Source organism: Thamnophis sirtalis, unplaced genomic scaffold, assembly GCF_051295495.1.
Source record: "Thamnophis sirtalis isolate CommonGarterSnake01/CBP01778 unplaced genomic scaffold, rThaSir2_p1.2 scaffold_9, whole genome shotgun sequence".
NCBI classification, from domain to species: domain Eukaryota; kingdom Metazoa; phylum Chordata; class Lepidosauria; order Squamata; family Natricidae; genus Thamnophis; species Thamnophis sirtalis.
The window spans coordinates 32,657,461-32,684,313 of NW_028261389.1; the positions used below are offsets into that span (position 1 = coordinate 32,657,461).

Sequence of the window (26,853 nt, forward strand, 5' to 3'; positions counted from 1 at the left end):
ACTAAATTATAGCTGGAAAAATATTTTGATTACTAGGCCCCTATGTTCTGTTTATCTTCCGCTTTAAGCAACCTAGGAATTTGCTTAAAAATGTTATCCCAGTACCTAGATTTTCAAATATATTTCCAGCCTTGCTTAAAACACTTTTCATTTTAAAAATCCATTTGTTTCCAGATAAAACTTATCTCAAAATGCAAAATCAGTATTAAAATATACTTGCATGGATTATCAATTTGTAAACATTTTAAAACACAAATTTTGAAATACAGATTGTTCGTCAACATTGAATAACAATGGTAACTGAAAGAGAAATAGGAACTAGCATTTCTTTTTACTGTTGTATATTCTATGTCATCAGGGTATTTTTGCAATTGTCACAATGAATAAATATGAACAAGTTTAGTGTTCTTTAGAAACAATAAGTTCCTTTAAAAAGTATGTCTGGCCCAAACCATATTTCACTACTTTATAAATATGGAAGCAATTATATACTACTTGCATCTCATTTAAAAGACAACAAAAACCTATGAAGTCAATTCCTATATTACTTTTTAATTTACAACATAATTTCATGATAATAACAATTAGCTTCCTAAAACATGTGTTTTCCACCAAATGATAATTTAGAGGAATCTGGAAATACTAATCAAATTTCATGTTTATTACCAATACATATAAGTAAATATTAAATCTGTCCACAATACATAATTTAACTACATATTTTTCTAGAGCAATAGAATAAAAGTGTGCGTATTTTTTCAGGTGACATTCTATTAACATTCCATTGTAAGCATTCAATTTTTTTAATATATAAAGAGATACCATATTTTTGGGAGTATAAGATGCACTTTTTCTCCCTTAAGAGAGGGTGAAAATTTGGGTGTGTCTTATACACCAAATGTAGTCCTGCCCCCCCCACTGGCCCCCAACCTTTGGCCTCTGCCTCCCAGCAATGTGCCTCCTTGATTAGCACAAGCAGCTGATTGTCAGTTGGTTCAGCCTCCTGACCCTCAGCTGTTTCAGGCTGCAGGGATTGCCATTGCCTATTGCCACCTCTGTGCACCCTGTTTTCGGCTTCCACGTGCCCCATTTTCTGCCCATTCCGATCCCCGCCACCAGAAACAGGTGGAAAATGGAGCGCCTGGAGGCCGAAAATGAGGTGGAAATAAAGTATGGCAGTCTCTGCAAACTAAAACAACTGATTGTCGGGAAGCCGATCCAACCAACAATCAGCTGCTTGTGCTAATCAGGCTGTGCTGAAATTGAAACATACTGTTTGCTGCATGGAGGCAAATTGCCGGGAGGTAGAGGCAGATTTTTTCCCCCTTGTGCTAATCAGGCTAAACTGAAACTGAAACGGCTGTTTGCTGTTAGAAGGCAAATTGCTGGGAGGCAGATTTTTTCCCCTTGTTTTCCTCCCCCAAACGTAGGTGCGTCTTATACTTGGAAGCGTTTTATACTCCAAAAAATACGGTATGTTTAACTATCTCATTTTGATAATTAGTTTCATATAAACTATTATTTCCCTCCCATCTCACTTCCTACCAGTATAATTACTGTATTTTTTGCACTATAAGACACACTCCCTCACAAAAGTGGGTGGAAATGCTTATGCGTCTTATTGAATGAATATTGCAGGGGAGAGGGTTGGTGCAGCCTGTTGCTGCCGCTCACCGCCAGGGGACACTGGAGCCTTCGCTGATCGGCAGTTGCATCAGCCTCTCAGAATACCGCTGATCAGCTGTTCTAGGCAGTGGGGATTACCACTGCCTAGAACAGCTGATCGGCAGTATTCCGGGGGAGTCGAGCCAACTGCTGATCAGCTGCTTGGCAGCAAAGGCTCCAGTGTTTTCTGGTAGCGGCAGCAGCTCAGCTCAGTTGGCTCATGGTGGGTGCAAGGGAGCGGAGCCCTGACGAGCCACCTGCTGGGCTGTGATAACGTGCTGAAACTGACCAGGCTGTTTGCTGCAAGGACACTGGCCAGATGAATACCGGATGGATGCTGGGAGGCAGAGGAAGATTCCCCCCACCCCCTGTTTTCCTCCTCTAAAGCTAATGTGCATCTTATGGTGTGGTGCGTCTTCTAGTGCGAAAAATACAGTACCGCAGTAACATTACTGATATTCCTATTGTACTATTACTGAAATCTTCCTTAGCCTATACAGATCCTGATTTTATCTTAGCATAAAAATAAGTTTGTTACAATGAAATTGTAAAAAATTAACACGTGAAAATGCATCAACATGAACCAATCTACATGTATATTACATTATAATATTTTAATCTGGTATCCTTATTACAGATAGTGTAAGAAGTATGTCCACAAAGACGACATGAAAGTCAACACGTAACTCTTTCAATAATTAAAAATTGAGGTTTCTGTTTGTGGAGCAGCAATAATCTAAAGAATTCAAGAGCTCAGAAAGGAAACTCTTATATTTTTCACTTCCTGATAGTCGTCCAGATTACTGCTTCCCTATCACGTAAAAAAGCAAAAATGACTGTGTGTGTGTGTATGTGCGCGCATGTGTATCAATCAAATAGCCTTTAATTCTTGTTATTAAATGAATACTTGCATAACCAATTATACAAATCCCTCAAATTCCTAATTCAGCAGAAGTTATGTTTCAAAAAGTAGGACATAAAATATTACAGAAAAAAGCATCAATTGTTTAAAAATAAATAACGAGTTACACATGTAATAACTTTTTATATCTGATGAACCAGAACATTTTTCTGTTAGCATAATTGTGCATGCATCTCTGTGCACAGTATAACAAGTAGGTAGAATCAGTCTATTCATGTAGTGGAAAGATTACACTTGGCATTTACTTATGCAGATATTAAAACTTGTTTAGCCACTTTGAATATTTTTATTACAAAACTATGCAAAACTAAATATTATTAAATAAATAATCACTCAACAGTGCTCTTGGTAATTCATAATACCAAAACTGCATTTAAAAAGTAGTCCTTTAACACAAAATAATTTCTTTTTTTTTATTTAATCAAGGATAAACATAAAAGATAAAATACATATTTCACTTAATTTATTATTACTTGAAAATCTGGGAAATTACTATGCTAAAAAATAAATACAAATAAAAGCAAGTTTTAAAAAACCACAATGAAGGAATATCTAAACTTCCCTTTCTAGTGTTATTTTTAATAATGTGTATTCTACCAATTACCTTCATTTAAACAAATCTCATTATAGATAGGAACATTGATCATAAATATTTGTTTTAATCTTTAGAACTGCGTATGTGGAAATATAGGTCTACAGGTATGTTTATTTCTTTAAAATATTTTTTTTGTTTTTGAAATATTGTTTTCTGACTGTTCTGAAAATATGATTCTGCTAATGCCACTCATGTCTGTTCATAAATGGCAGCATTAGTCTGATAAACAAATCTAGATAGTTTTGTAAATTATGTTTTCTACAGCAAATCCTCCCTATATGCAGTATTTGGTTTTAGTAAACTTTAAAAAAAGAAAATCACTCCAATGGTTTCAACAATATATTTTTCTGTCAATTTTGTTCTACAATATACTGCATAGAAATTATATCTGCATTTATTATGTAACCATTCCTAAACACATTCTCCTTGCACTTAGTTTTTTTCAACTATAAATCAATTGCAAATAATTCTTTTTTGGATTAACAAGTAGTGGATACTTAACTACATACATTTTTATAAAACACTTTTACTTACAGAAATTTTAGTGTGATTTTTGTCTGGACAGGAGGAATGTGATTCTGGAGCACAAATTGAAAGAGATGCTGCCCGATTTGGTGGGATTCTCTTATTTCTGCAGTTTTTAGCAAAATCACAAACTATTTTCATAGTCTTTGTAGTCACTTGTACAATGTCATGAAGAGAAGCAATAATGTATTTATGCCAGCTTATCCGCATATGTTCAAATCTTGATTCACACCATTATAATAATTGAGCTAATAAGAATGCTGATAGCTTGATGAGCAGCACTTCTATTAAAAAAAAGATGGGGAAAACGCAACGTTCTCCAGGTACAGTTGAACTACAATCGTCATTTATTCTGACCCACATCATCAATAGTTGTACTTGGAGTTGTATGGCTATATTTCTACTTCAACGATGTATGGATATTTATAGATTCTGCTTCGTGTCTCAATGTATCTCTGTCTATAGCTCTTTAAACATTTGTCTATGAGACAGTTATATACGCTGTGTGCACAATTATTATGCAAGTATTGAAACTTGAATGCTTAGTGCTGGGGTCTGCAACCTTAAAAACTCAAAGAGCCATTTGGACCAATTTCCAACAGAAAACACTGGGAGCCACAAAACCTGGGTGGGTGTGGCCAAGGCCTAGCCAGGTTTTGTGGCTCCTGGTGTTTTCTTTTCTGTGGGAAATGACTGTTGGCTTACCTGAATGGCCGTTCTCTGGGTGCTGTGGGAGTGTCTAAGCATGGGTTAACTTCAGCTTGCTGCCCAAGTAATGAATTTAAATGTTTAGTGTAGCCACGCTTCCTGCTCCCTTTGGAGGTCAGTTTGAAAAACGAGGATGTGGAGTCCAGAAGATGTCGTAAGGTGGTGAACTATGTTGTCAGAAGAGGTGACTCGGCTCCACTAGATTACCCCAGGGTGGGGTTGGACACTCCGGCAGCGACCAGATAACGACCATTCAGGTAAGCTAACAGTCATTCTCCTAGGCGCTGCTATAAAGTCCCAGGGTGGGAAGCAGAGAGATCTCGTTGTTCTGGAGCCGTCAGGACCCGCTGCAGGACTCTCCTCCCAAAAGAGGCCTCCGCAGCTGCAAAGGAGCCCAATTTGTAGTTACGAATAAATGGAGATAGCGAGGTCCAAGTTGCTGCCCTGCATATTTCCTCGATGGGCGCCTGCATTGCCCATGAAGCTGAGGTCACAGTGCTTCTTGTGGAATGGGCAGTGATGTGAGGAGGAACTGGCCAGGCCTGATGTTCGTAGGCCAGCTTTATGCAGGCACGCAGCCAACGTCCGATAGTCGAGGAGGAAACCTTCTTGCCCATCGAAGCGGGCTTAAAGGAAACAAAGGAGGATTCGTACTTGCAGAAGGAGGCTGTTCTCTTCATGTATGCGTATTGTCCTTTGTACGTCCAGTTTGTGCTAAACTCGCTTCCTGGGATGCGGGCAAAAGTCAGGGAGAATCACCTCCTGCGATCTGTGAAATAAGCTGTTAGCTTTTGGGAGGAAGGAAGGGTCAAGACGAAGAATGATCCTGTCCGGATACACAATGCAGAGATCCTCCCTGACAGATAGTGCCGCCAGTTCAAAGATTCGTGAGCCGAAGCGATTGCAATTAGAAAGGCAGTCTTAAATGATAAGTGGCGCAAAGTGATGGAACGAAGTGGTTTGAATGGAGCCGAGGTCAATGTCTGCAGAACTACCACTAGGTCCCAAGTTGGTTACTGGTGGACCGTTGGGGGATGTAAGTTGGTAGCTCCCTTCAGGAAGTTGCGAACTCTGGGCTGTCTGCTGAGTGGCGTAGAGTCATCTCTGGACAAGATGGTGGCCCAAGCTTTGTCCAATCCATCTTGAAGAAAGTCAAGAATTTGTGGAATAATTGCTGCAATGGTGACAATTCGATGTGGCAGACACCAGGATGAAAAGGCAGTCTAGGTCACATCATAGATGCGCACCATGGAGGGATGTCTGGCTGCCTGGATGGTGTGGATGACCTTGTCCAAGAAATTGTCTTGCCTCAGGAGGTCCCGCTCAAGTGCCAGATGGCCAACTGGAGCCACTGAGGGTTTGGGTGCTGAATGGCCCCCTGGCTGAGAGAGATCTGCTCCTGAGGAATGCATCAGCATTTGGTCACTGACACGTTGACAAGGTCGGCGAACCAGGATCGTCTCGGCCAGTGGGGTGCGACCAGCAGCACTTTGGCACCGGAGGATCTTCTTGATCACTGGGGAATGATGTTGAGAGGTGGGAAGGCATAAAGGAGCTGGAGGCCAGTGGCATCTGAGGGTGTCCACCCCTTCCGTTCCGGGGCACTGGAATTGTGAAAAGAACTGGGGAAGCTGCGTGTTCGACAGACTGACAAACAGATCTACCGCCGGAAGGCTGAATCTCTCGGACAGTGAAAGAGAGACGGATGAAGTCACCATTCCGATTTGCTGATCGTAGTTCTGCTCAGCCAGTCTTCAGATGTTCTCCCTGAAGATGTGATCCGCCTTCAGTGACCCAAGGTAGCGTTCGGCCCAACGCCTGAGAGCCTCTGCCTCCAACATCAGGGCCTTTGATCAAGTGCCGCCCTGTTGGTTTATGTATGCCTTGATGGCAATGTTGTCCGTCAGTATTAGTATGTGTGTGCCCTTGACATGATGGCGGAAGTGGCGAAGCACCAGCCTGGCCGCCCTGAGCTCCAGCCAATTTATATTGTGGGCAAGCTCTGCCCTGTGTCACGTGAGTCTGAAAATGGGCGCCCCAGCTGTACAGGCTGGCATCTGTTACGACAAGACTCTCTGGATCCTTGAAGAGGGAACCTCTTTGCAGAGCTGGCAACTGCCACCACCTGAGCAATGTGATGACTCTCGGAGGGATGTTCACAATCCTTTTGGAATAGCTGGCCTTACGTCGTTGAACTGAAGAAAGAACCACTGGAACTCCCGTGCGTGCATTTGAGTCCAGGGAACTACTGCAATGCACGAGATCAGCTTCCCCAGCAGCTGGGATAGAGTCATAATGGAAGCTGACCTGGACACCCTGATGCGTCGAGCAAGAGATGGTATGCTGTCTGCTTGTTGCTGCGTGAGAAAGACCTCGCAAATATTGGAGTCAATCACCATGCCCAGATGTTGAATTCTGGAGGTTGATGGAAAAGCCGTGCCGTTCAAGGGTGCGCATGGTGAGATTGAGGTCCCGATGCACTTGTGGAACGGATGACAACAGCAGGAGTATGTCGTCCAGGTAGCAGAATGTCCTTGGGGCCGATGAGAGGCTGAACGGAAGGGCCCTGTATTGGCCCTGGGAGCTCTCTGAAAGCCTCCTACAAGCTATGCTCGGCCATTTTGGTGAAGGGGTGGGGTTTCGGGAGGCCAAAAATGCTGTATTCAGTGTATAAGAGGCACCCAGATTTTCAGCCTCTTTTTTCAGTGGAAAAGGGTGTGTCTCATACTCTGAAAAATACGGTAATTGAGTATGTTTGAATACATAGGATGAAGAGAAAGTCATCATGTGAGAATTAGTTCAAGTGTCAAGAGTTTTTTTTTATTTAGACCAGTGATTCTCAACTTTTTCTTCACTCACAGGCTCCCTTTAAATACCTCTGGTGGCCACAGCCAATGGCGTCTTATACTCCGAAAAAGGAATTATAAATACCATCAACATAAAATGGAGCTTGCTCAGAGGCTGAAATTCACCAGGTAGATGAGAGGAAGAGTGTGAAGTAGAAGAGAGAGGTAAGGGAAGAAGAGAAGGATAGGAGAGGGGGGGGAAGAGGAGAGAAATAAGGAGTGGAAAAGGGAGAGAGGAAGGGGAAGTAGAGAAAGGGCGTTGGTACTTACCTGATACGCCTCTTCTCATAGTGGGGGGAGGAGTATCCAGGATGGGTGTTGACTTTGTCCTCTCATGATTGGATGAGTCAGATAAGCTCTTTGGGTAACGCCCCCTGGCCAGCAGGACTACCCATTCTTTTGACGAAGAGCTCCATCCGACTCGTTGCACCATTCACTCCAGACTCTTAATTCAGTTCTTAGCTTTTATCGTCTTCAACATCAATATTTATATAACTTCATAAAACTGTGAACATAAAACTTAGTCATACAAACATAGTCAGGGAGGGACTGGATACTCCTCCCCCCACTATGAGAAGAGGCGTATCAGGTAAGTACCAACGCCCTTTCTCCATAGTGAGGGGGGAGGAGTATCCAGGATGGGACGTACCAAAGCCTGCACGTCCCTAGGGAGGGAGACCCCAGAGGCCCCATGTCCCCCGCTTGTGCCAGTTGAGGCGTGGGCTCCGCCCTGTGAACCACCTGCAACGCCCTGCGTCCAAGAGGCCCTGCGTCCAAGAGGCTTTTGCCCTGCGGGGTAAAAGAGTCCAGTTTATGGTTCCTAGCAAAGGGAGAGGGGGAAGCCCACGTGGCTGCCCTGCAGATTCCGGCCAGGGCTGTCTGCGTGGCCCAGGCCCTGGATGTGGCTGCGCTCCGCGTGGAGTGAGCTGTGATATGATTGGTGTCTGAAAGCCCTGTGATTGGTATGCAGTGGCAACGCAGGTTTGCAACCACCTACCTATTGTGGTGGAAGTCACCCTGTTACCCAGGCCCCTATTGGAAGGAAACAAACAGAGCTTCGGATTTCCTGACTGGCCTGGTTCTCCTGAGATAATCCTCAGGGCCCTCCTTATGCCCAGAGTGAGCCCCTTCTTTCCCCCCCGTCTGGACAGAAGTTGGGCAAATCAGTTCCTGGGTTTGATGGAAGCAGAAGCCCACCTTGGGATGAAGGGCGTAACCCCACTCTGTCTTAGTGGGGGAAGCAGAGACCCTCCCCGGTGGAGAGCATGCCGTTCATATATCTGCCTGGCGGGGGGGGATGGCCACCAGAAAGGCCACCGTGAGAATCAGGAACTTAAGGGAAGCTGTTCGTAAAGGCTCAGATGGAGCACCTATTGGAGCGTCCCCTACCCTGTGTAAGTCCCAGGAATGGTACTTGAACGCTGCGTGCGGTTTGGGGTTGGAAGCCCCCTTGAGGAATTGTCTGACCACAGGAAGGTGAGTCAAGCTCTGGTTCCTGCCACGCAGGACAACTGGCGAGAAGTCTGGGACCTGTCTCCTAATTATGTTAGAAGCTAACCCTCTGTCCCGGCCTGCCTGGAAGAGGTCCAGAATCTGAGGCACTGAGGCCTGGCTAGGATTGTGCCCCAGGGAATTACACCATGAGGCAGAGGCCTGCCACATGGAGCCATATATACGCTCTGTGGAAGGTGTGCGGGCAGTCTGGATAGTCTGCATCACCCTGGGGGGGGGAGGGTCTTTCCCCAGGATGCTCCGTTCCAAGAGCTAAGCGGTCAGCTGGAGCCATTGACGGTCTGGGTGCTCCAGCGACCCCTGGTTAAGGGATATTCCCTCCAGGGGGAATCTCCATGGCCTCTCCGTTGAAGGCGACTGGAGCTCTGCAACCACAGTCTCCGGGGCCAGAGAGGCACCAAGAGAACCCCTTCTGCCCCCTCCCGAAGGGTTTCCCATATGACCCTGGGGATCAGGGGTAAGGGCGGAAGACATACCGACAACCCCTGGTCCAGGGGCTTCGCAGATCGTCCGCCCCTTCTGCCCCCCCCCCCATGTCTGGTACCTGGAGATGACCCTCAGGAGCTGAGCGTTGAGGGCGTGGCGGGTAAGTCGATCTCCGGGTGTCCGAAGCACTCTGCCATTTCCTTGAAGATTGCTGGCTGCAGCTTCCGCTCCAAACTGTCCCCTTGGTCCGGCTGAGCCAGTCGGCTCTGATGTATCCCACCCCTGCTATATGTTCTGCCCTCAGCGAAAGTTGTCTAAATTCATAGGCTATCTGAGGTGCTTCTGCGATCTCTCATAGTCGGGCATCCCATTCTGAGTTTGTGGTGGGTTCTGGCATGGGGTTCTGTGGTGGGTTCTGGCCTATCTGACCCTTTTTTCCCCCCCGGCCATAAGGGTGCTATGATTCTATGGCTAGGATTAGCGCAGAGATATTCTGAATGTAAACACCGATGGAGTTTAATGGGCGGCCACTAGAGTGTGTGTAACGATGAAGAGAGGGAAGCTAAGGCTCACAATAAAGGCCTGCCACAAAGGTAAAATAATAATAATAACAAGAATCACAACAACAATAATAATAATAAAATGAAATACAAAAAGGGGGGGCATCTTCCCGCCTGATAAAACCAAGAAAGATTAAGGAAACAATTGGTCCCTTGCTGGGAGAAAGTGGCCCGAAGGTGACAGGCAGCAGGGGTAGAGCCGAACTATTTAACTCGTGCTTGGCATCTGTCTTTACCAGCAGGGATAAACTATCCAACCTATCAAAAACAGCACCCCAAATTCAGATTAGGGACCCAAGATGAGATAGGGAAGAAATGGTAGCCTGTCTATCTTAGGCAAGGTCCAATTCCCAGGACCGGGTTACACCCCAGGGATCTGAAGGAGCTGGCGGATGAGATCTCCAAACAACTGAAACTATATCTATCAGAGCTCCTGGAGTACCGGAGAACCACTATAGAATTGCTGATGTGATTCCCCCCCTTCAGAAAGTGAGAAAACCGGCTCGAGAGCCCAAAGCCGACATGGGTTTGTCAAAAACAGATCATACTAGACTAGCCATAATGAATGTTGTGTTTTATAGTTAATTTTTTATTCACGTTTCTTTTATGTCTTGTTTTGCACTCCCTTCCCCCATTGTTGTAAGCCGCCCTGAGTCCCCTCAGGGAAAAGGGCGGCCTATAAATGTTCAATAAATCTAAATCTACAAATCTTCTTAGATTACGGTGACAACCCTAGTGGACCATAGGAATGCCATTGATATAGTTAACTTGGACTTCAGCAAGTCCTGATAAGGTAGACCATAACCTACTACTAGATAAAGTAGAAGACTGAGGATTAGACCTAGTCACACCAGGTGCCTTGGTAACTGGTGCACACACCTATACTCCTCAATGGGACTGCCTCTTCATGGAGGGAAGAGTGCAGTGAGTCCCCCAAGGCTCAGGTTGAGCCCAGTACTCTTCAACATCTTCATCAGTGATTTGAATGAGGGTGTTAGGTGTGTAAGCTAACATTTGGGATAGCAAAATAAATGCCATGATAGTAGTACTGTTTCTTTAAGAACTGCTGTTATCTCAAGCGGTCATGAGAAGGAGCCAGAATGACTGTTAGCTCTCTGTTTGTTAAATGCTGATGGGGGGGGGGGGTGTCATCAGGTTAGCAGGTGACCCCAAGCTGGCAGGAATAGCCAACACTTCAGAATACAGGCTAAAGATACAGAAGGATCTTGGTACCCTTGAGCATTGGGCACTACCTAGGGAAATGGGATTCAAAGAGGTAAGGTTCTACCTTTAGGCAACGAAGGTGAAGTGCACAGGTACAGAATACCTTGCTCCACAGTAGTAACTGTGAAGGGGATCTTGAAGTCCTGGTGGACCACCCTTTAATATGAGCCAGCGGTGTGCAATAGCTGCCAGAAAACCTAACACAGTTTTTGGCTGCATAAACAGAGGAATAGAATCAAGCTCCCGTGAAGTGTTCATTCCACCTTATAAGGCCTTGGAAAGGCCAGATTGGAATTCTGCATTCAATTTGGTCACCATGATGTAGAAAGGATGTGGGGGCTCTAGGGAGAGTGCAGAGAAGAGCAACAGAGGGATCAGGCTGGAGGCTAAGGCCTATGAAGAACGGTTGCAGGAATTGGGCAGGTCTAGTTTACTGAAAGGAAAGACTAGTGGAGACGTGATAGTAGTGTTCCAATATCTCAGGGGTTGCCACAGGGAAGAGGCAACCTGATTATCCTCCAAGGCATCTGAGTGCAGAATTAGAAGTAATGGGTGGAATCTAATAAGGAGAGAAGCAACTTAGAACTGGGGAGAAATTTCCTGACAGTTAGACAATTAATCAGTGGAACAACCTGCCTCCGGACTTTGTGAATGCCCCAACAGTGGAAGATTTTTAAGCAGCTGTTGGATGGTAATAGCTATAGCAGTTAGAATTATATACTGCTTCATAGGTCTTTCAGCCCTCTCTAAGTGGTTTACAGAGTCAGCTGTTAACCATTGAGCTACAGGGCTGACTAGTAATGATAGCCATTTGTCTGAAATGGTGTAGGAATTTCTGCTTAGGCGAGGGGTTGGGCTAGAAGACCTACAAGGTTCCTGCCCCTTCTGCTATTGTATTGCATAGTATTGTATTGTATAGCATTTGCTCTTTGCCTATTCACCCCCACCCTTGGAAAGCCTTGGGGGAGGGGGGTAATCTCTAACCTGATTGGAGGTTCTTCTGTCTCTCCCTGGGGGCTGAATACTCTTCCTTGGCTTGGCCACGTGGGGCCCCTCCCCCCTTCTTTCCAAATGGTTTTGCAAGGCAATTGCCATCGCCCCGCCCTCAGAACTTAGCCACAAAAAACAGCTTTTGTTTTGCCTCCTACTCAGGGACTTCCCGCCCCTCCCCCCTCCTTCTCCTACTCAAGGAGAATTTTCTTAAGGGTGAAGGAGACTTAGCCCCCCCCAAAAAAACGCAGCTCTTGCTGGAAACCTTTTTCTGATGGCATTCTCGCCAAGTCTCTTTCTCCTCCTTAAAGGAGAGTGTCCTTAAGGGTGGGGGGGGCTTTTCCTGTTACTATGCAGTTAGAAAGGGAGAGAACGGGCTTTTAGGCAGGATTTCTGAAGCACCAAGCCGAAGGGACTCCTCCTCTGGGAGGTGAGGAGTTCTCAGGTTGGGGTGGGTGGGTTCGTGCAGTCTTGATTCATCTAGGAAGTAGGGGGGGGGGAGATCCACCGCCTGCCTCTAACTCCCTTAACAAGCCTCCTGTTGGCCCTTTGCTGCATCCCCCGCCCTTGGCTAATGCCTCTGCGATGGTTTCTCACCTTTCAAGGGCTCCACAAGCCTCCGGTTGTGGCTGGAGGGCTGAGAGTTGAGGCTCTGAGCTGCTGGGGGCAGCCATCTTGGACCATGTGGTTTCAAGATGGCCCCGGCTCCAAATTCAAACGGCTCCTCCTTGCTGGAGCACATGGAAATGGCTTTTGCCTTTGCAGGCTTGCCATGGCTGCAGCTCTCTCCCCTGTCTTCCGCAGCTCTTTTTAAGCCTTCCCGGCTCTCACCTTGTCGGCTGCCAGCACAGGTGTTCCAGGGTATTTTAGCCAGCTTCGTGGCTCAACCCGAGGGGAGCAGAGGAGCGCTTCTGCTCCTGATTAGCCTCTGCATTAAGGGCTGCTTCTAGGAAGCATATTGCCCTCTCCTCCTGCCTGCCCGGCAATTGTCCTCCCTGAGTGACTCCGTCTCACTCAGTGGCCAGGGCAGCGTGCCGCCCCAGGGGGCTTGTGGCAGTCCAGTCCTTGCAGGAGGAGGCTGTGTTCGATGAAGGGAGGCAGGATTCGCCGGATCCAAGTTTATTTTCCTTACTCCTTTGTAAATTACTGGAGTTACTGAGTAGTGCAACTTTTCCTTGAGGAGATGAGTCAGAAGAATGGGTAGTCCTGCTGGCCAGGGGGCGTTACCCAAAGAGCTTATCTGACTCATCCAATCATGAGAGGACAAAGTCAACACCCATCCTGGATACTCCTCCCCCCTCACTATGGAGAAGAGAAGGACGACAGAAGGAAGAAAGGAGGTAGGGAGGAGGAGGAGAAAGGAAGAAAGTGATGGATAGGGTACAAATATGATGTATGGAGAGCAGAAGAGACAATAATTGTTTTGGGGAGTTGATGGTAAGACAAATTGATGTAAACATTTACAATATAATATGATGTTGGTTATGTAATAGTATACATTTGTTATGAAAATATAAAAAACTTTCCAGTGAGTGGATGAGTCAAATATGGGGAATATCGGTTGGCCAGGGAGCGTTGCCCAAAGAGCTTATCATCCAATCATGAGAGGACAAGGTCAACCCCATTCTGGATACCCTCCTCCCTCATTATGGAGAATTCACAGACTCCATGAACAGAAGACTTATGACTGATATTGAAAAGAAGGGTGGGTATATTAGTCACTGATTTTTCTTTTTTGAAATGTCAGAAATATTTATTTATACATTTTGAGTTATTTGTTATTCTCACTAACAGATGCAAATAAATTAGCAAGATAAGCAAATTTTCATTTTTCATTTAGTTTCATAATAATTCTGCACACTAATATTTGCCCAATAATTGTGCATACATATTCTTCTAAGAAATCCAAAATCTCACTTTTACTTTCTTAAATATTTAGGTTTGAGGTTTGCTAACATTTTGGATTGACAGAGTATTGCAGTTGTTCAGTAATAAAATTAATCCTCCAAAACTTGCCTAATAGTTGTGCACAGTGTAGTGTCATAAACATAAATATGATAAAATGAGTAAGTGCATAAAGGCTCTTAAACAGTACACAAACATTCAATAGTCATCCATTAACTTGTGTATTTAGTACTGTACTGTATAGTAAGAAAACATTTTTTTAAAACCAAAAAAGTTCATTTGACATGAACTTTGAAACCAGACAAATGCTGATTCAATAATAAAGGACTCCCAGAGCCTACTATTTCATTTTAAAGAATTGTGTTATGTTGTTTGTGTTGGTCTATATCAGTAGTGTAGTTTTCAATCTGTGGTCCATGGCCCACTGGAGAGGGTCCGATATTATCACAGGGGGTCTGTGAAGAAATGTTATGATTTAAATCTTGAGCTGTTTTGGCAGTCCATGGCCATGGGCTGTGGCCACCAGAGGTATTTAAAGGGAGCCCGTGGGTGAAGAAACAGTTGAGAATTATTGGTCTTAATCATAAAAAACTGTGACACTTGAACTAATTCTCACATGATGACTTTCTCTTCATTCTACCGTGTTTCCCCGAAAATACGACAGGATCTTATTTTCTTTTTACCTACAAAATATGGCATAGGCTTTATTATGGGGGGAGAGTTTATTGTTTTGGGGTTGCCGGGTGGCTGCTCTCTTGCAAGCGGGCTCCCAAAGAGCCGGGCACAGCCTCATGGGCAAATGGCTGTGTTGCACTGTAGCAGCAGCGCAACACAATAGCCATGAAGCGACCACGCTCATGAGCAGCCACCCGGCAAACCTCCTTTGCAGCTGGGCACAGCGCCATTCACTTATCTAGGGATATCGCCAAGCCGCGTGAGGGCCTGTTTGCCGCCGCCCGGCTCCTGCGGCTTGGCATCTTCCAAATGCCAGTGAATGGCGCTCTGCATGGCTAGAGAGGGGGGGTTGTGCAAGCAGCTGTTCCGCGCTTGCTCACCCCCCTCCCAGCCTCATGATGCATGGCCCAGCTCTCATTACAGAGCTAAGGCACCTCCGCCGTTACTGCCAACTCAGCCTGGCGGCGGCAGCAAAAATACCCTGGCTCCATAATGAGAGTTGAGCCATGCATTGGGAGATGAGTGAGCGAGAGCGGAACAGTGGAACGGTATGTATTCAAGCATACTCAATTACTGTATTTTTCAGAGTATAAGACACACCCTTTTCCCTCAAAAAAGAGCTGAAAATCTGGGTGCCTCTTATACACTGAATACAGCATTTTTTGCCTCCCGAAACCCAGCCACCTTCACCAAAATGGCCGTGCATAGCCTCTAGGAGGCTTTCAGGGTGCTCTTGGGGGCTGGAGAGGGCAGAAATGAGTGAAAAACGGGCTGTTTTTTGCTCAATCCCTCCCCCCCCGGAGCGCTCTACAAACTTCCTAAAGGCTATGCATGCCCTTTGTTTGACAAAAATGGGCTGTTTTTGGGAGGTCTGCAGAGTGCAAAAACTTTTTTTTAATTTGCCTCTTTAAAATCTTGGTGCGTTTTATACTCCAGTGCATCTTATACTCCGAAAAATATGATAGGTTAGATAAGTAGAATTCTTGTACAGAATTAGAAAACCATATATAGAAGATATTTTTCATTTACCTTGACATCCTGCACTTTTAAAGCTAATTTCAAGGTTTGAATACTATCTCACTTCCTCCTGACTTTTGATTCAATAGTCATATAGCTTACTCATTTCAGTGCCCTGAAGATTTCTGACATTGATTTTTAAAACTGCTTTTTCTGATGTGCAAATCAGAAATTTCTGTCTTGCCATCTTCAAACTTTGTATCCTGTCCCTCAGCGACAGATCCTTTCAGATAATTATGGGAAACAATGTTAGCAAGCTAAGAAGACTCAACAATGGCCTTCCATAAGGTTCTGTACTGGCATCCACACTGTTCAATATTTATGTCAGATAAGCCAGCTCCAAAGGGGCGTAAATTTGGATATGCAAATGACCTGGCCCTAGCAGCGCATGATAAAATTTTTGAAGTTTTGGGCTGCCTCCTCTCTGAGGACTGAAGTCCCTGGAAAAATTCTTTGCTGACTGGAGATTCATACCCAGTGTCAGCAAAATGGTGTTCACCTATTTCAATCTCAACAACAAACTCGCCAATGCCACCCCGAAGGCCTACCTAAATAACAACTTACTCCCTTATGATCCTCACCCCAAATATCCCAGAGTAACTTTGGATCGGACTTTCCTATAAGAAACACCTAGAGAACATGTCTGCTAAAATCCATACCAGGAACAATTTACTCCAGAAACAAAGAGGATCCAGATGGGGAGCCTCAGCCTCTACTCTCAGAATATCAGCACTAGGGTTAGTCTACTCCACAGCTGAATACTGCACCCATTTGGCTTAATGACTGCCACGCTAACAAGATCTATACTAAACTAAACGATACAATGAGGATCATAAGCGGTTGCATAAAACTACTACTACTTGCTGGCACCCCGCCTTGAGTGAAGGAGTACAACAAAATTTTGAAAAATCTACTTCCTGTGCACGCTGATTGTCCTCATCTATCAATTGGCAGACTTAAATCCAAGAAGCCCTCTGTGGCACTTGCTCAACAGCTGTATAACAAGTTCGATATCAACACAGAGTGGAAAGCCAAATGGGCTACTGAACGCCCAGATACAAGCAGTTACGTAGATGACCCAATAGAAAAGGTGTCAGGTTTTGACCTTCCTCACCAGCATTAGTCAACTCTGAACAGGATCCGTACCCAACATGGAGTCTGCCATGACTCGTTGTTTAAGTGGGGTCTTTCTGTATCTCTCAGTGTGACTGTTGTACTTGACAAAATATCCATCACATTGTGTCCGAATGTCCATCAAGCGCTTACATCGGCCCAATGTCTATGGAACCCTGACAGTTGGATTTTTTCAACAAAGACCACCCTGACCTTGAATGGCTGGGTGGACTGGACATTAACATTTGAACCACTATAAGTCCATGTATTTGCCATACGCTAAATAAATAAACAAACCTCTCCTTATTTTCATTTTTCTCATGGACGTGGAGATGGCAGAAATAGTCTTACAGAGATGTGAAGTTGTTGTGTCCTCTTCATTTCTGCTATTTCAATAGCTATAGCTACCAAGGTTTCCCTGCTTTAATACTTTAAATTTATCCTTCCTCCTGACTGGAGATATTAAGAAGTAATGTATTTCCAGTTGTTCTTCATTTTGAGTTATCAAAATTATCTCCTTAAAATCTCTTTAGCCCCTTTTTTCAGATGTTTTTCCAAGAGTGCTAGCAACTGTAATGTTTTTCAGGCAAGCCATTTCCATCTCAGAAACAGAACTGCTAACAGACGCCAGAGCTAGAATGTGTGGTCAGGAGGTTTGATTTATGAAACACTACAAATGGAATTATCAAAGGAGAAAGAAAGGGAAAAAAACTTTTCTTATATTGATATTTCTTCCAACAAATATTTCACAATATCCTTTGGTGAAGTGCAAAGTATTTTCTATCTGGAAGTCTTCCTTCTACTCATCTATAAGATGGAGAGAAGTGTGTTCAGTGCATGTAAGCTGTAAACAAAGGTCTACTGAATGGAAAAGTAAAAATACTAGAAAAGATTTAGTAAAGTCTAGCATCCAGCTTTAAATTGTCAGACGATTATCATATGTAGAAAAAAATTGATAGAAAGCCTGATTTGATTTCTAGCTGATTGGAAGACCTTCTTGGCAATGACAGTTAGGACGGCATTTGTAGAAGCCTTGGACAACCCAACTGATTCTTCAGGAGGCTCTAAACAGTTTACATTTCCTAGAGAAAAAGGATGCCCTTTGGGAGGAGGAAGAGATGGGATACATTAGTAGCAAGTGTAGCAAATAACCACATATGGGCTTAAATTACCATGCACAAAATAACAATTCATTATAGGTAAAATGCCAAATAATTGCTGGGAGTTCATATACCAATGAAGATACTATTCTGAAGTGGCATGTATCCTGTTTTTCCAACTGCGGATGATGAAAACAGGGCAAGCAAAGCTATATATTCAAACATGAAATACAGTCTTTCAAAAACAGAGAGTATCATGTGAATCAACTACTACTGAATAAGCAGACTGTATTGGGAGCAAAGGGGAGGCAGATACGTGGAATGAAATGGCCTATTTTAAGAAAAAAGTGCAAAAGGAGTCATTTCATGATGATACATCACTGAGTTCCTCTGAGCCCTTGTAGATTGGAATAAAATTACCAAAACATGTTTAGAGTCATATGTTCCCAAAACATACCCCTTCACCTTAAATATAACACAGGGTTGATACTTTGAAAGTTGCGGTCTTAATGGAACACTCATGTATGATCAGATTTTCCACAATATAAGTGTAGAACTCACAGTATCAGCAGTTTTATTGGGCAGATAGATTTTTGATGATGTCCAGCTGCACTGGTTTTATGTTCTACAATCTCGGAAGCCTGGATTGTTCTGTATTAGAAGAGAGGGTCCTGATTTTGCATCTCCTTTGGTCATCACTCTCATAGATTGTATACAAGAAGGTAGCAGTAGAAAATTGCCAGGTCTTAAGAGATATGCAGCTCACATTAAATACAAGTAGTAGTAAAGTTGTCCAGATTCCCATGAAACCTATCAGACAGCAAAGTGACTGTTCAGTGTTGGAAGGGCAGCAGTTATAAACCTCGAACCATCTGCTTGGCCAATTTCTATCACATATGTTAGGCTACATGGTTCATTGTGTGTGTGGCATTGACACCCTGATCCAGTTAGTAGGAGTACAAGAAAATTTGTAGCAGTTGCTTAATGTTAGTGTTGGAATACAGGAGATGCTTTAAACCAGTTAGAATAAAAAGGAAGAGACGGTTTACTAACTGATAAATTAATTATTACATTTCCAAAGGATAAAAATAGGAAGCCATGCACACTAGAAATTCTCCATCTACTACCATCCTATCTTTGTAAAGTCCCAAGGTGTGAATCCTAGATTTCATCTTCCCATTTCTTTCAGTCAATGGCATGATGGCTATTGATTTCACAGCTTTAAAAGGTCTTTGTCATCTGTCTCTTGTTTACAAAATAACTTTTTTGGGAATGAATCAGATTCCTATCTTGCCAATTTCACCCTTTTATGAATGACTAAAAAAACACTTCCAAGCAAAACACAATGCTGGAGATCACTGTATTTTACTTACATCAAAAGTTATGATCATTTTATCTGTGTGATCGTGTGTGATTTTTTCCCTAAGGGAAAAACTCATTAATCTGTGTAAGCAGAATCAATATGGGAGAAATTTCTTAAGATTAGTCTATGACAGAAGAAATTTTAAGCTTCTTTTGTATACATACATTTTATGCAACATTTTCCCTTTTTTCCACTACATTGCTTCATAATGTGTTCACAAAAGGGACTGAAGTATTTATTGCAGAAACTGCTTTAAATGCTATTCAGAAATAAATGGCTCGCCACAAATATACCTGTTCTGTCAAAGTAAACTCTTCAAAAAACAAATTCTTGTAAAAAAAATAATTCATTTGTCAAGAAATGTGTTACAGACACACACATATTCTAATCACACTGCTTAAAATAAGCCACCTGAAATATTTTAATATCAGGGATACGAATTAACTTGAAATGCTGGTTTGGGTCAGATTTCCAGTACCAAAATATGAGTGCAGCAGTAGCAGCAAGCTGAGCACCCTTTTTCCTTTCTTCTAATCAGGTAAGTCTGCTGACAAAAAATAGAATGGGCACAATTTCACATTTCGGTGCTAATGAAGACCAGATCCTTTTGCAAGAATAGTATGAGCTTACCCCTGTCACACTCCTAATGCCCTAGAAACAAAGATATTCATCCTTCCGTTACCGAATACACAACTCTTTCTCCCGTTTCCTGAAACGAATCGTACACCCAAACCTTCCCTTTATATCAGTGCCGATATAACCCGGCCTCTTAGTCTCTCACCCTTGTCTGAGGCCCGCCCCTAATGGAGAGAGGAAAAGAAAATCGAGACACAAGCCCTGCCAATCATCACTCGGGGCCTTTCTGCTTTTCCGTCAACATGCCTCCGGGAGGTTTCCCTAGCTTAGCTAGTAAGCAGCAGATTCTTACCGTCGCGGGAGGTGCCCATGAGTTGGTCCAGCATCGCGCGCATCTGAGCCTGTGCCGACATCCTGAAAATGCGCGGGGCCCGAGTGGGCCGGCCAAATCCGTATAAACCCCGCCCACAGCGGCCTAGAAGATAATCGAACCTGACGCTGCGGTCGTTTCTCTCAGAGGCCACCTAAGGCGGAAGCAGGATTCTTTTTTTTCCCCCTCGCTGAGCTCTGGGTAGTTACAATGGCGCTTGCACCTTCCGTTCTTGTCGAAAAGGAACAGATAACCGCCTCGCGCCCGGCGTTACCTCACGACCGCGACTACCCCGCGCACCCGACCTCTCCACGCTTGCCTCCAGCGGCGTACGCGCGCTGCCTGGAAGTAACGGACATCCGTGCGCGTGCGCTTGTCTCCCGCCTATACTTACTATTAGTTTCCTTCTGATTGGCTAATCTGGAAACTGAATCAGGCAGGAGCGTCGGCCTCTCTGCCTTGGCTGATTGGGCTGACGAGTTCCTTATTCCTTTAGATTCGCATAGGAGGTGATTGGTGGCTCAGCATGGTCTCTTTTTGTGACGTAGTTCTCTTCATTTGGATCGCAACGCAACACGAGCCTTTCATTTGTTTATGTCGGAAGTAAAAAAAAATTCTTCTGGTAAATACTTCCTAAATAACTTTATTTGTGGGTCTATTTACTAAAGCTATCGAAAGAGAAAATATAAGCAGAAACTGGGAGGAATGTTGGCATGGTATCCCACATTCTTTTTTATTAAAAGATTTTTTTATTTTTATTTTTCAAAACAGGCACAACACCAAAAATCCTCTTTACATACTGTAGAAAGTGTATCAGTTGGTTACAAAAAAAATTCGCGCATTTCTTTCACAGTCATCCATGATTCATATTAATTCTAGTATTTTTAATCAAATATATTTGTACATATTACCGTCATCCTACCCCCAATCTCGTTTGACTATAATTGTTTAAACATCCTTCATCATAAAACATACCAAAACTCAAGACATAACCACATACTGGCATCTCATTTGCTATTTCTAGTATCCCAATAACACTATTCCTTATGGCCTATTCTAGCTAAACATCAATAAAATTTAGTAACAAAGATTTCTAATCTTCCTTTCCAAATCACTGTTTACAATTTACATCCAATTTCCCCATGTTGTACCCATACCTATATATATATTGTTATCATTATCTCTCCTTTATTTGACTATATCCATTATCATAATTTAGTTCTTTTTATTAATCCTTATATGTAACCAAACCATTTCTCATCTTCCTTTCATAGGTACCATTCAATATTCATATCCAATTACTACTTGTTATACCAATACATATGTATACATTATTATCATTTTCAATTGTTTATTTAACTCTATCTATTGTCACTAAATTTCACTAAGTCCAACTAGTTTTAGATTAAACACTTTCATCTATTAGCCTGTATCTTTCCAGTATCAAAACAGTCTCATGTCTTCTGCCATTCGTGGCATCAGTCCTCTAATCATCTCTTTAATCAGGTTTGTATGCACTCTTCTTTGCAACTCCTTGTTTATTGATTTTCTCATGCAATTTCAACGCCCTTCTACTTTTTCCTTAATCAGCTTGTCTTTAATTGCCAGTGTTATCGATGATGTTACTAATAAAATTTCTCCCTTTAAATCCATAAGTTCTTTTATTTTTTATTTTTCTGGGTCTTGCCATCTAGGGTAGGGTTCCTATCCATCTAGTTCCCCTTTCCATATTCCATTTTTTTCCATTTCCAGACAGAAACCATTCACCATAGATGTCAGCAGATTTGATTTATTTGTAGTAATTTTACTCTTTACTGCTTGGGACTCTACCCTCTATTTTTCCCATTTGATAAGCATCTCCATCCTTTTCATCATATTTTTCTATTAGGTGCTCTAATTTTTCAAACATTTTCTCAAATGTATTTGATAATTTCTGTATTGCAAACATTATCTCTTGCAAGGTGAGTTTCTCTCTGTTGTTGGAAATAAGCCAGTTTCCAGCTGTTAAAACGCTGCTGCTCTGACTTGGAAGATTTTTACAAGGTTACACCCAGGTTCACCATGAGGTCTCTGGTTAAGGATATACTTCAAAGGAACATTTGTATAAATAAATGGTGCTTTACTTCTTATCACTTTCTATAAACAAATTGTGAGATTTTAAAGTTTCAGGCCAGAATAATCAGTAGTGAAAGTAAAAATATTTTGTTTTCAGTGCTCAAGTTTCCAGTCTTCAAGTAGCAGTTATCTCTCCCTTTGTTGTTACAATTGTTGCAATTCTCTTTGTTCTTTTTGTATCTTTTAATATTCCAAGTTTTAAAAAAGGTCAAATTCTTACATGAAATAGAGAAGAGTAAAAGACACATGTAGTGATGAATAAGAAGTTTAGTCCATAGGTTGTGAAAGTAATAGTAAAATTTTTAGAAGAAAACGTGATCCACTCATTTCAAACGGTTTGCATAAATTCCATCCATGAAAATAACATTTAAAAATTAAGATAACACACTGACCAAAACCATCCAAAACTTAATTCCACCACTTATTTCTTTTATTCTTAGATTTAAATTAGCTTCAAGTTTTTTATAGGCAGGCTCTTTTAAAATGGATAAAAATTCCTCACCAGCTGTAAACACTTTATCTTCCGTTTCCTTCTGTTTTGGAGTCGTCCCTACTTCATCAGCCTGGGGGCTGAGCTTTTAACGCCAGCTGAAAGATCTTCTCCTGCATCAATCAGGGACTTTGCGATGTCCCTGTGATCAGCAGAATGTAATCTTCCTGTTCACCATCTCTGTGGGATGGTTTAGGTCCGATTGAACCACCCAGCGAAAAAAGTATTGGCGGCGATCTCGGAGCATCGAGATCAGGTGACCATTTCGTAGCGACGTACACTCCTCCCTCAGCATGGTATCCCACATTCTTGTGTTCTCCATAAACCTATAGATTTATTGTACGATTATTGAATAAGCTTTCGTAGACCACAGTCCACTTCAGATGCATGTGCAGGTAGTTCTCGACTTACAACATTTCATTTAATGACTTCAAAGTTAAAACAGCAGTGAAAAAAGGGACTTATGACCGTTTTTCACATGATCCTTGCAATATCCACGTGGTCACACGATCAAAGTTCAAACACATGGCAACTGACTCATTTATAATGGTCCCAGTGTCCCAAGGTCATGTCACCTTTTGTGACCTGACAAGCAAAGTCAATGGAGAAGCCATATTCACTTAACAGCCATATTAGCAACTTAACAACTGCAGTGATCATTTAACAACTGTGACAAGAAAGGTAAAATGGAACAAAACTCATTTAACAAATGTCTCACTTAGCAAGAGAGATTTTGGACTTAATTATAGTCGTAAGTCAAGGACTAACTAGTCCTGAGAAGGAATACAAGAAATACACACACACAGAGGGAAGAGAAAAATTATTAAAGGCAATGAGAAGCAGAACTGCCTATAATTAATTACTACAAGTAGATCTGAATTAGTGAATGAATCCCACAAAATAGGATTATTCACATTATTTAAAGTTTCATTTTCTGTGGAAAATATGGTAACTGATTCCAGTTTGATGGAAGAGGAAAAATATTTAAACATTCATTTTATATTAGATATAATAAAGAATAAAAAGAATTAAATTTAAATGGATGGATAGCAAAGTCATTGAACAATTACAGAAAGCAAAATAAAAACTAAGAATTCTAAATATCATTTCTAAAAGCTTACAGACAAATACATCTTTGTCTCTCAAAATATTTTAGTAGAATAAACTGTAGTTTTTCTTTAAATCTTCATACGTATTCTGATAGACGCAGAATGTTTTATCCACACCTTACTTGCATATTTCAATTGAGGTTAGGGTCAACATTCATAATTTTTTTTGCTTTTTGAGCTCTGCAGCTCAAAATATATATTTACTTTCTATGACATAGTACCATTTTCCAAGGACTAAGTCATCCGTTTCTCCTTTTTGCACACACAAAATTAGTGTCTAAATGCAACTGTACCTGTGTTAACCTCAATTATTCATGTGCTAGTTTCACATTGACTGAGAAACTGAGTTGCATTAAATGTCCCGATATCATTTACAATTTGCATTACATTGAATACTGAATTATTTAGACTCACACCATAATCATGTTATCTACATTAATAAAGAAGTAAATAATGTATTAGGCTTTCAGAAAACTTAAGAGCTGGATTTTTTATTTCCAAATTTGCCAATTATAATGAATACTGTATCTTGATAGACAGCTTGAAATAACAAACTGATTAGCACAGATTTACAACTGTGCTAAAAAAATCAGACCATGCCTCACTGTTATTTGAAACTCTTGACTGCAAAGTTGAAAAGTGAGGAATTATAAACAAATTCAAAACCTATTGAGCTATCTTCAAAGTGAGAAAAATAAAGTAGCTATAAAACTAGGTAGCAAAAGTCATAAGAACAAGTTATAGGAAGGAGTTATGTTAAAATATAATTGATTTTAGCTATCAGTCAATACCTACTAACTTTTGCATGGTGATATGTAAAAAAATACCAAGATTATATTATAGGGTTATTGGTGTGAGAGTAATAGATGCAAATTTGGTTGCACAGGCAGCCTTAAAACATGAGAAAATAAAGGTGTTGCAAATCCATCTGTATGTTACTAAAACTCTTTATTTCTTTAACCTGTAATAGGGTGAAACAGTGCACTATAGGACAAAACTTTTTGAACCAAGGTACCTGAAATGGTCTAACTTCCAAAATCCAGGAGCCGTGATTCACATGGAACTAAGTTTTTGCAGTTTTTATAAAAGAATTATGAAAAAAAATTATATAAAAGTTATGACATGATACAAAATGTTGTAAAACATTTCCTATGCTGATGTATGAATATGCTATACAGTTCAACACGTTTTTTTTTCAAGGCAGATACATGGATAAATGTATAACAACTTTTCCATAAAGGCAGTACTTTAGAAGCTCTGTCATTGTTGAAGGCATTAAGGAATCTGGTAAAGAAATGTCACTGAAAGGATGATCCAAGGAGTCATGAACTGTCCAGTCCCTAGCCTACTAAACACTTCCCTTTAACTGGACAAAACAGTTCCATCACAGGGCAACAATTTTTGAACCAAAGTATTATACCTCAACTGGACTAATTTACTTCAGAATGCATACAAAATCTGGAACTAATAACTCTTGTGGAATTAAAATGTGGCAAATTTTATAAAATGTTTTGACATATTATCACAAAATATTTCTTGTGGTCAGTCCTTGGTATTTGACTACGCTATAGTTTAACATGGGCTATTTTCAAGGCACGTTGATCTTTGAATATCTCCCTGAATTCTTAAGAACTTTCCAGTGAAGTAGTCTGTTAGCAGCTCTGCTATTGTTGAAGGCATTGAGGAGTCCGATAAGGAAATAGCTCTGAAATGATCCAACTAGTGACAATTTGCTTAGTGTCTATATAAAATGAGCTGGAAAGAATATATTCAGCGGGTTCCAAGTTGCCTATCATTGCAGGAACAATTTTAGTCGTCTTTCACAGAAAAATTATATACTGGAAATTTTCCTGTACTGCATACACTGATTAATGTGATAAAAATGGTTTGCAAAAAATCTTTTGAATAGTAGGCTAGGTGAAATTGACTTTGATAATTCTCTTAAAGATAATAATCATAATGTAATTTGTATTATACATAAGCATTAATTATCCACAATCCATGGATAATGTAAGTTAAGTGGTTCAAACTAGTCTTGCATGACAAGTGGTATATATTTTATCAGCCAAGGCACTATAAATAATTTTGTCAACAATAAATCAGATGGTGATACAGCTGGGGTGACAAAAATGTGGCAAGTCAGATGGTAATCAGAGAACCTGGGTGATATCTTCAGGATCCTCTGATCTTTTCTGTGATACTATTTTGTAGCAAGATTTTGGTTAAAATACTGCACATATTAAGATATAGCCATCGGTTAATAACATCAATTGGGACTGGAATTGCTGTTGCTAAGCAATGTGGTTTGTAAAGTGCAATGTCATGTGATCATGTAGTTTAGCAACAGCAATTCCAACACACCAAATTGCCATTGTTAAGTGAATCATTGGCTCTCCCATTAACTTTGCTTATTGGAAATAAGCAAATAAGGTTGCAAATGGTGACTTTGGAATGCTGCAGGTTGTAATTGTAAGCCTGGTACTGAGTGCTCAAATCACTATCAAATGATTGTGGAGACATTCTGATGGCTGAACAGTTACTAAATGAGTGGTGTAGTGTCACAATCCTGGAAAATTATCTTCCTAAAGGAATCTAAGAGTTCAGAACAAGTGCTAGGTGCTATATATGGTATTGTATCTGAAATCTAAAGACTATATCAAGTTAGATATGTATATATGTCATATAAGCATTTTTATTTAAAGAATTTTGAAATAAAATACAGCTCAATAATTCTTATGAAATAGTTAAATCACATTTATGGTTCCCATCCCTTTCCTCCAGGCTGTTGTGGTAGTTTAAATCCTACAAGTCCTGCCACTACCTCTGATGATCGTTCTCCTTTGCCATGATATTCCTTATGTAATATTAAATGTTCCCGGATACTGTGCAGAAGACAGAGATAAGTAGCAGCCTGAAAATGTAAGTCATGCTGGGCTTTGCAGAGTTTTTCACTGGTTACCTGGAGTCAGAGAAAAGACATAAGAAACGGTATTGTTTGAATCCAATTTTCAATTCAGATAAATACATTTTTAGCTTACAGTAACTTG

General features: G+C 41.7%; 1 protein-coding gene across 6 annotated transcripts in view; it reads right to left on the minus strand.

Annotated features, from left to right (window-relative positions):
* Positions 1 to 26,853, minus strand: part of LOC106537796 (putative RNA-binding protein Luc7-like 2) — a 51,851-nt gene that overhangs the window by 23,730 nt on the left and 1,268 nt on the right. For 2 of the 6 annotated variants that reach the window (XM_087723254.1, XM_087723255.1), the window contains exon 1: positions 18,345 to 18,434. Coding sequence is in view for 2 of the 6 variants with exons in the window: in XM_087723256.1 (XP_087579382.1) it covers positions 26,647 to 26,765 (119 nt within the window). In the remaining 4 variants the exon portion in view is untranslated. Of the gene's footprint in view, positions 1 to 18,344; positions 18,435 to 20,074; positions 20,446 to 26,646; positions 26,766 to 26,853 lie in introns of those variants that run through there. The other 4 variants (XM_014052045.2, XM_087723256.1, XM_014052044.2 and 1 more) reach the window with 4 other exon arrangements.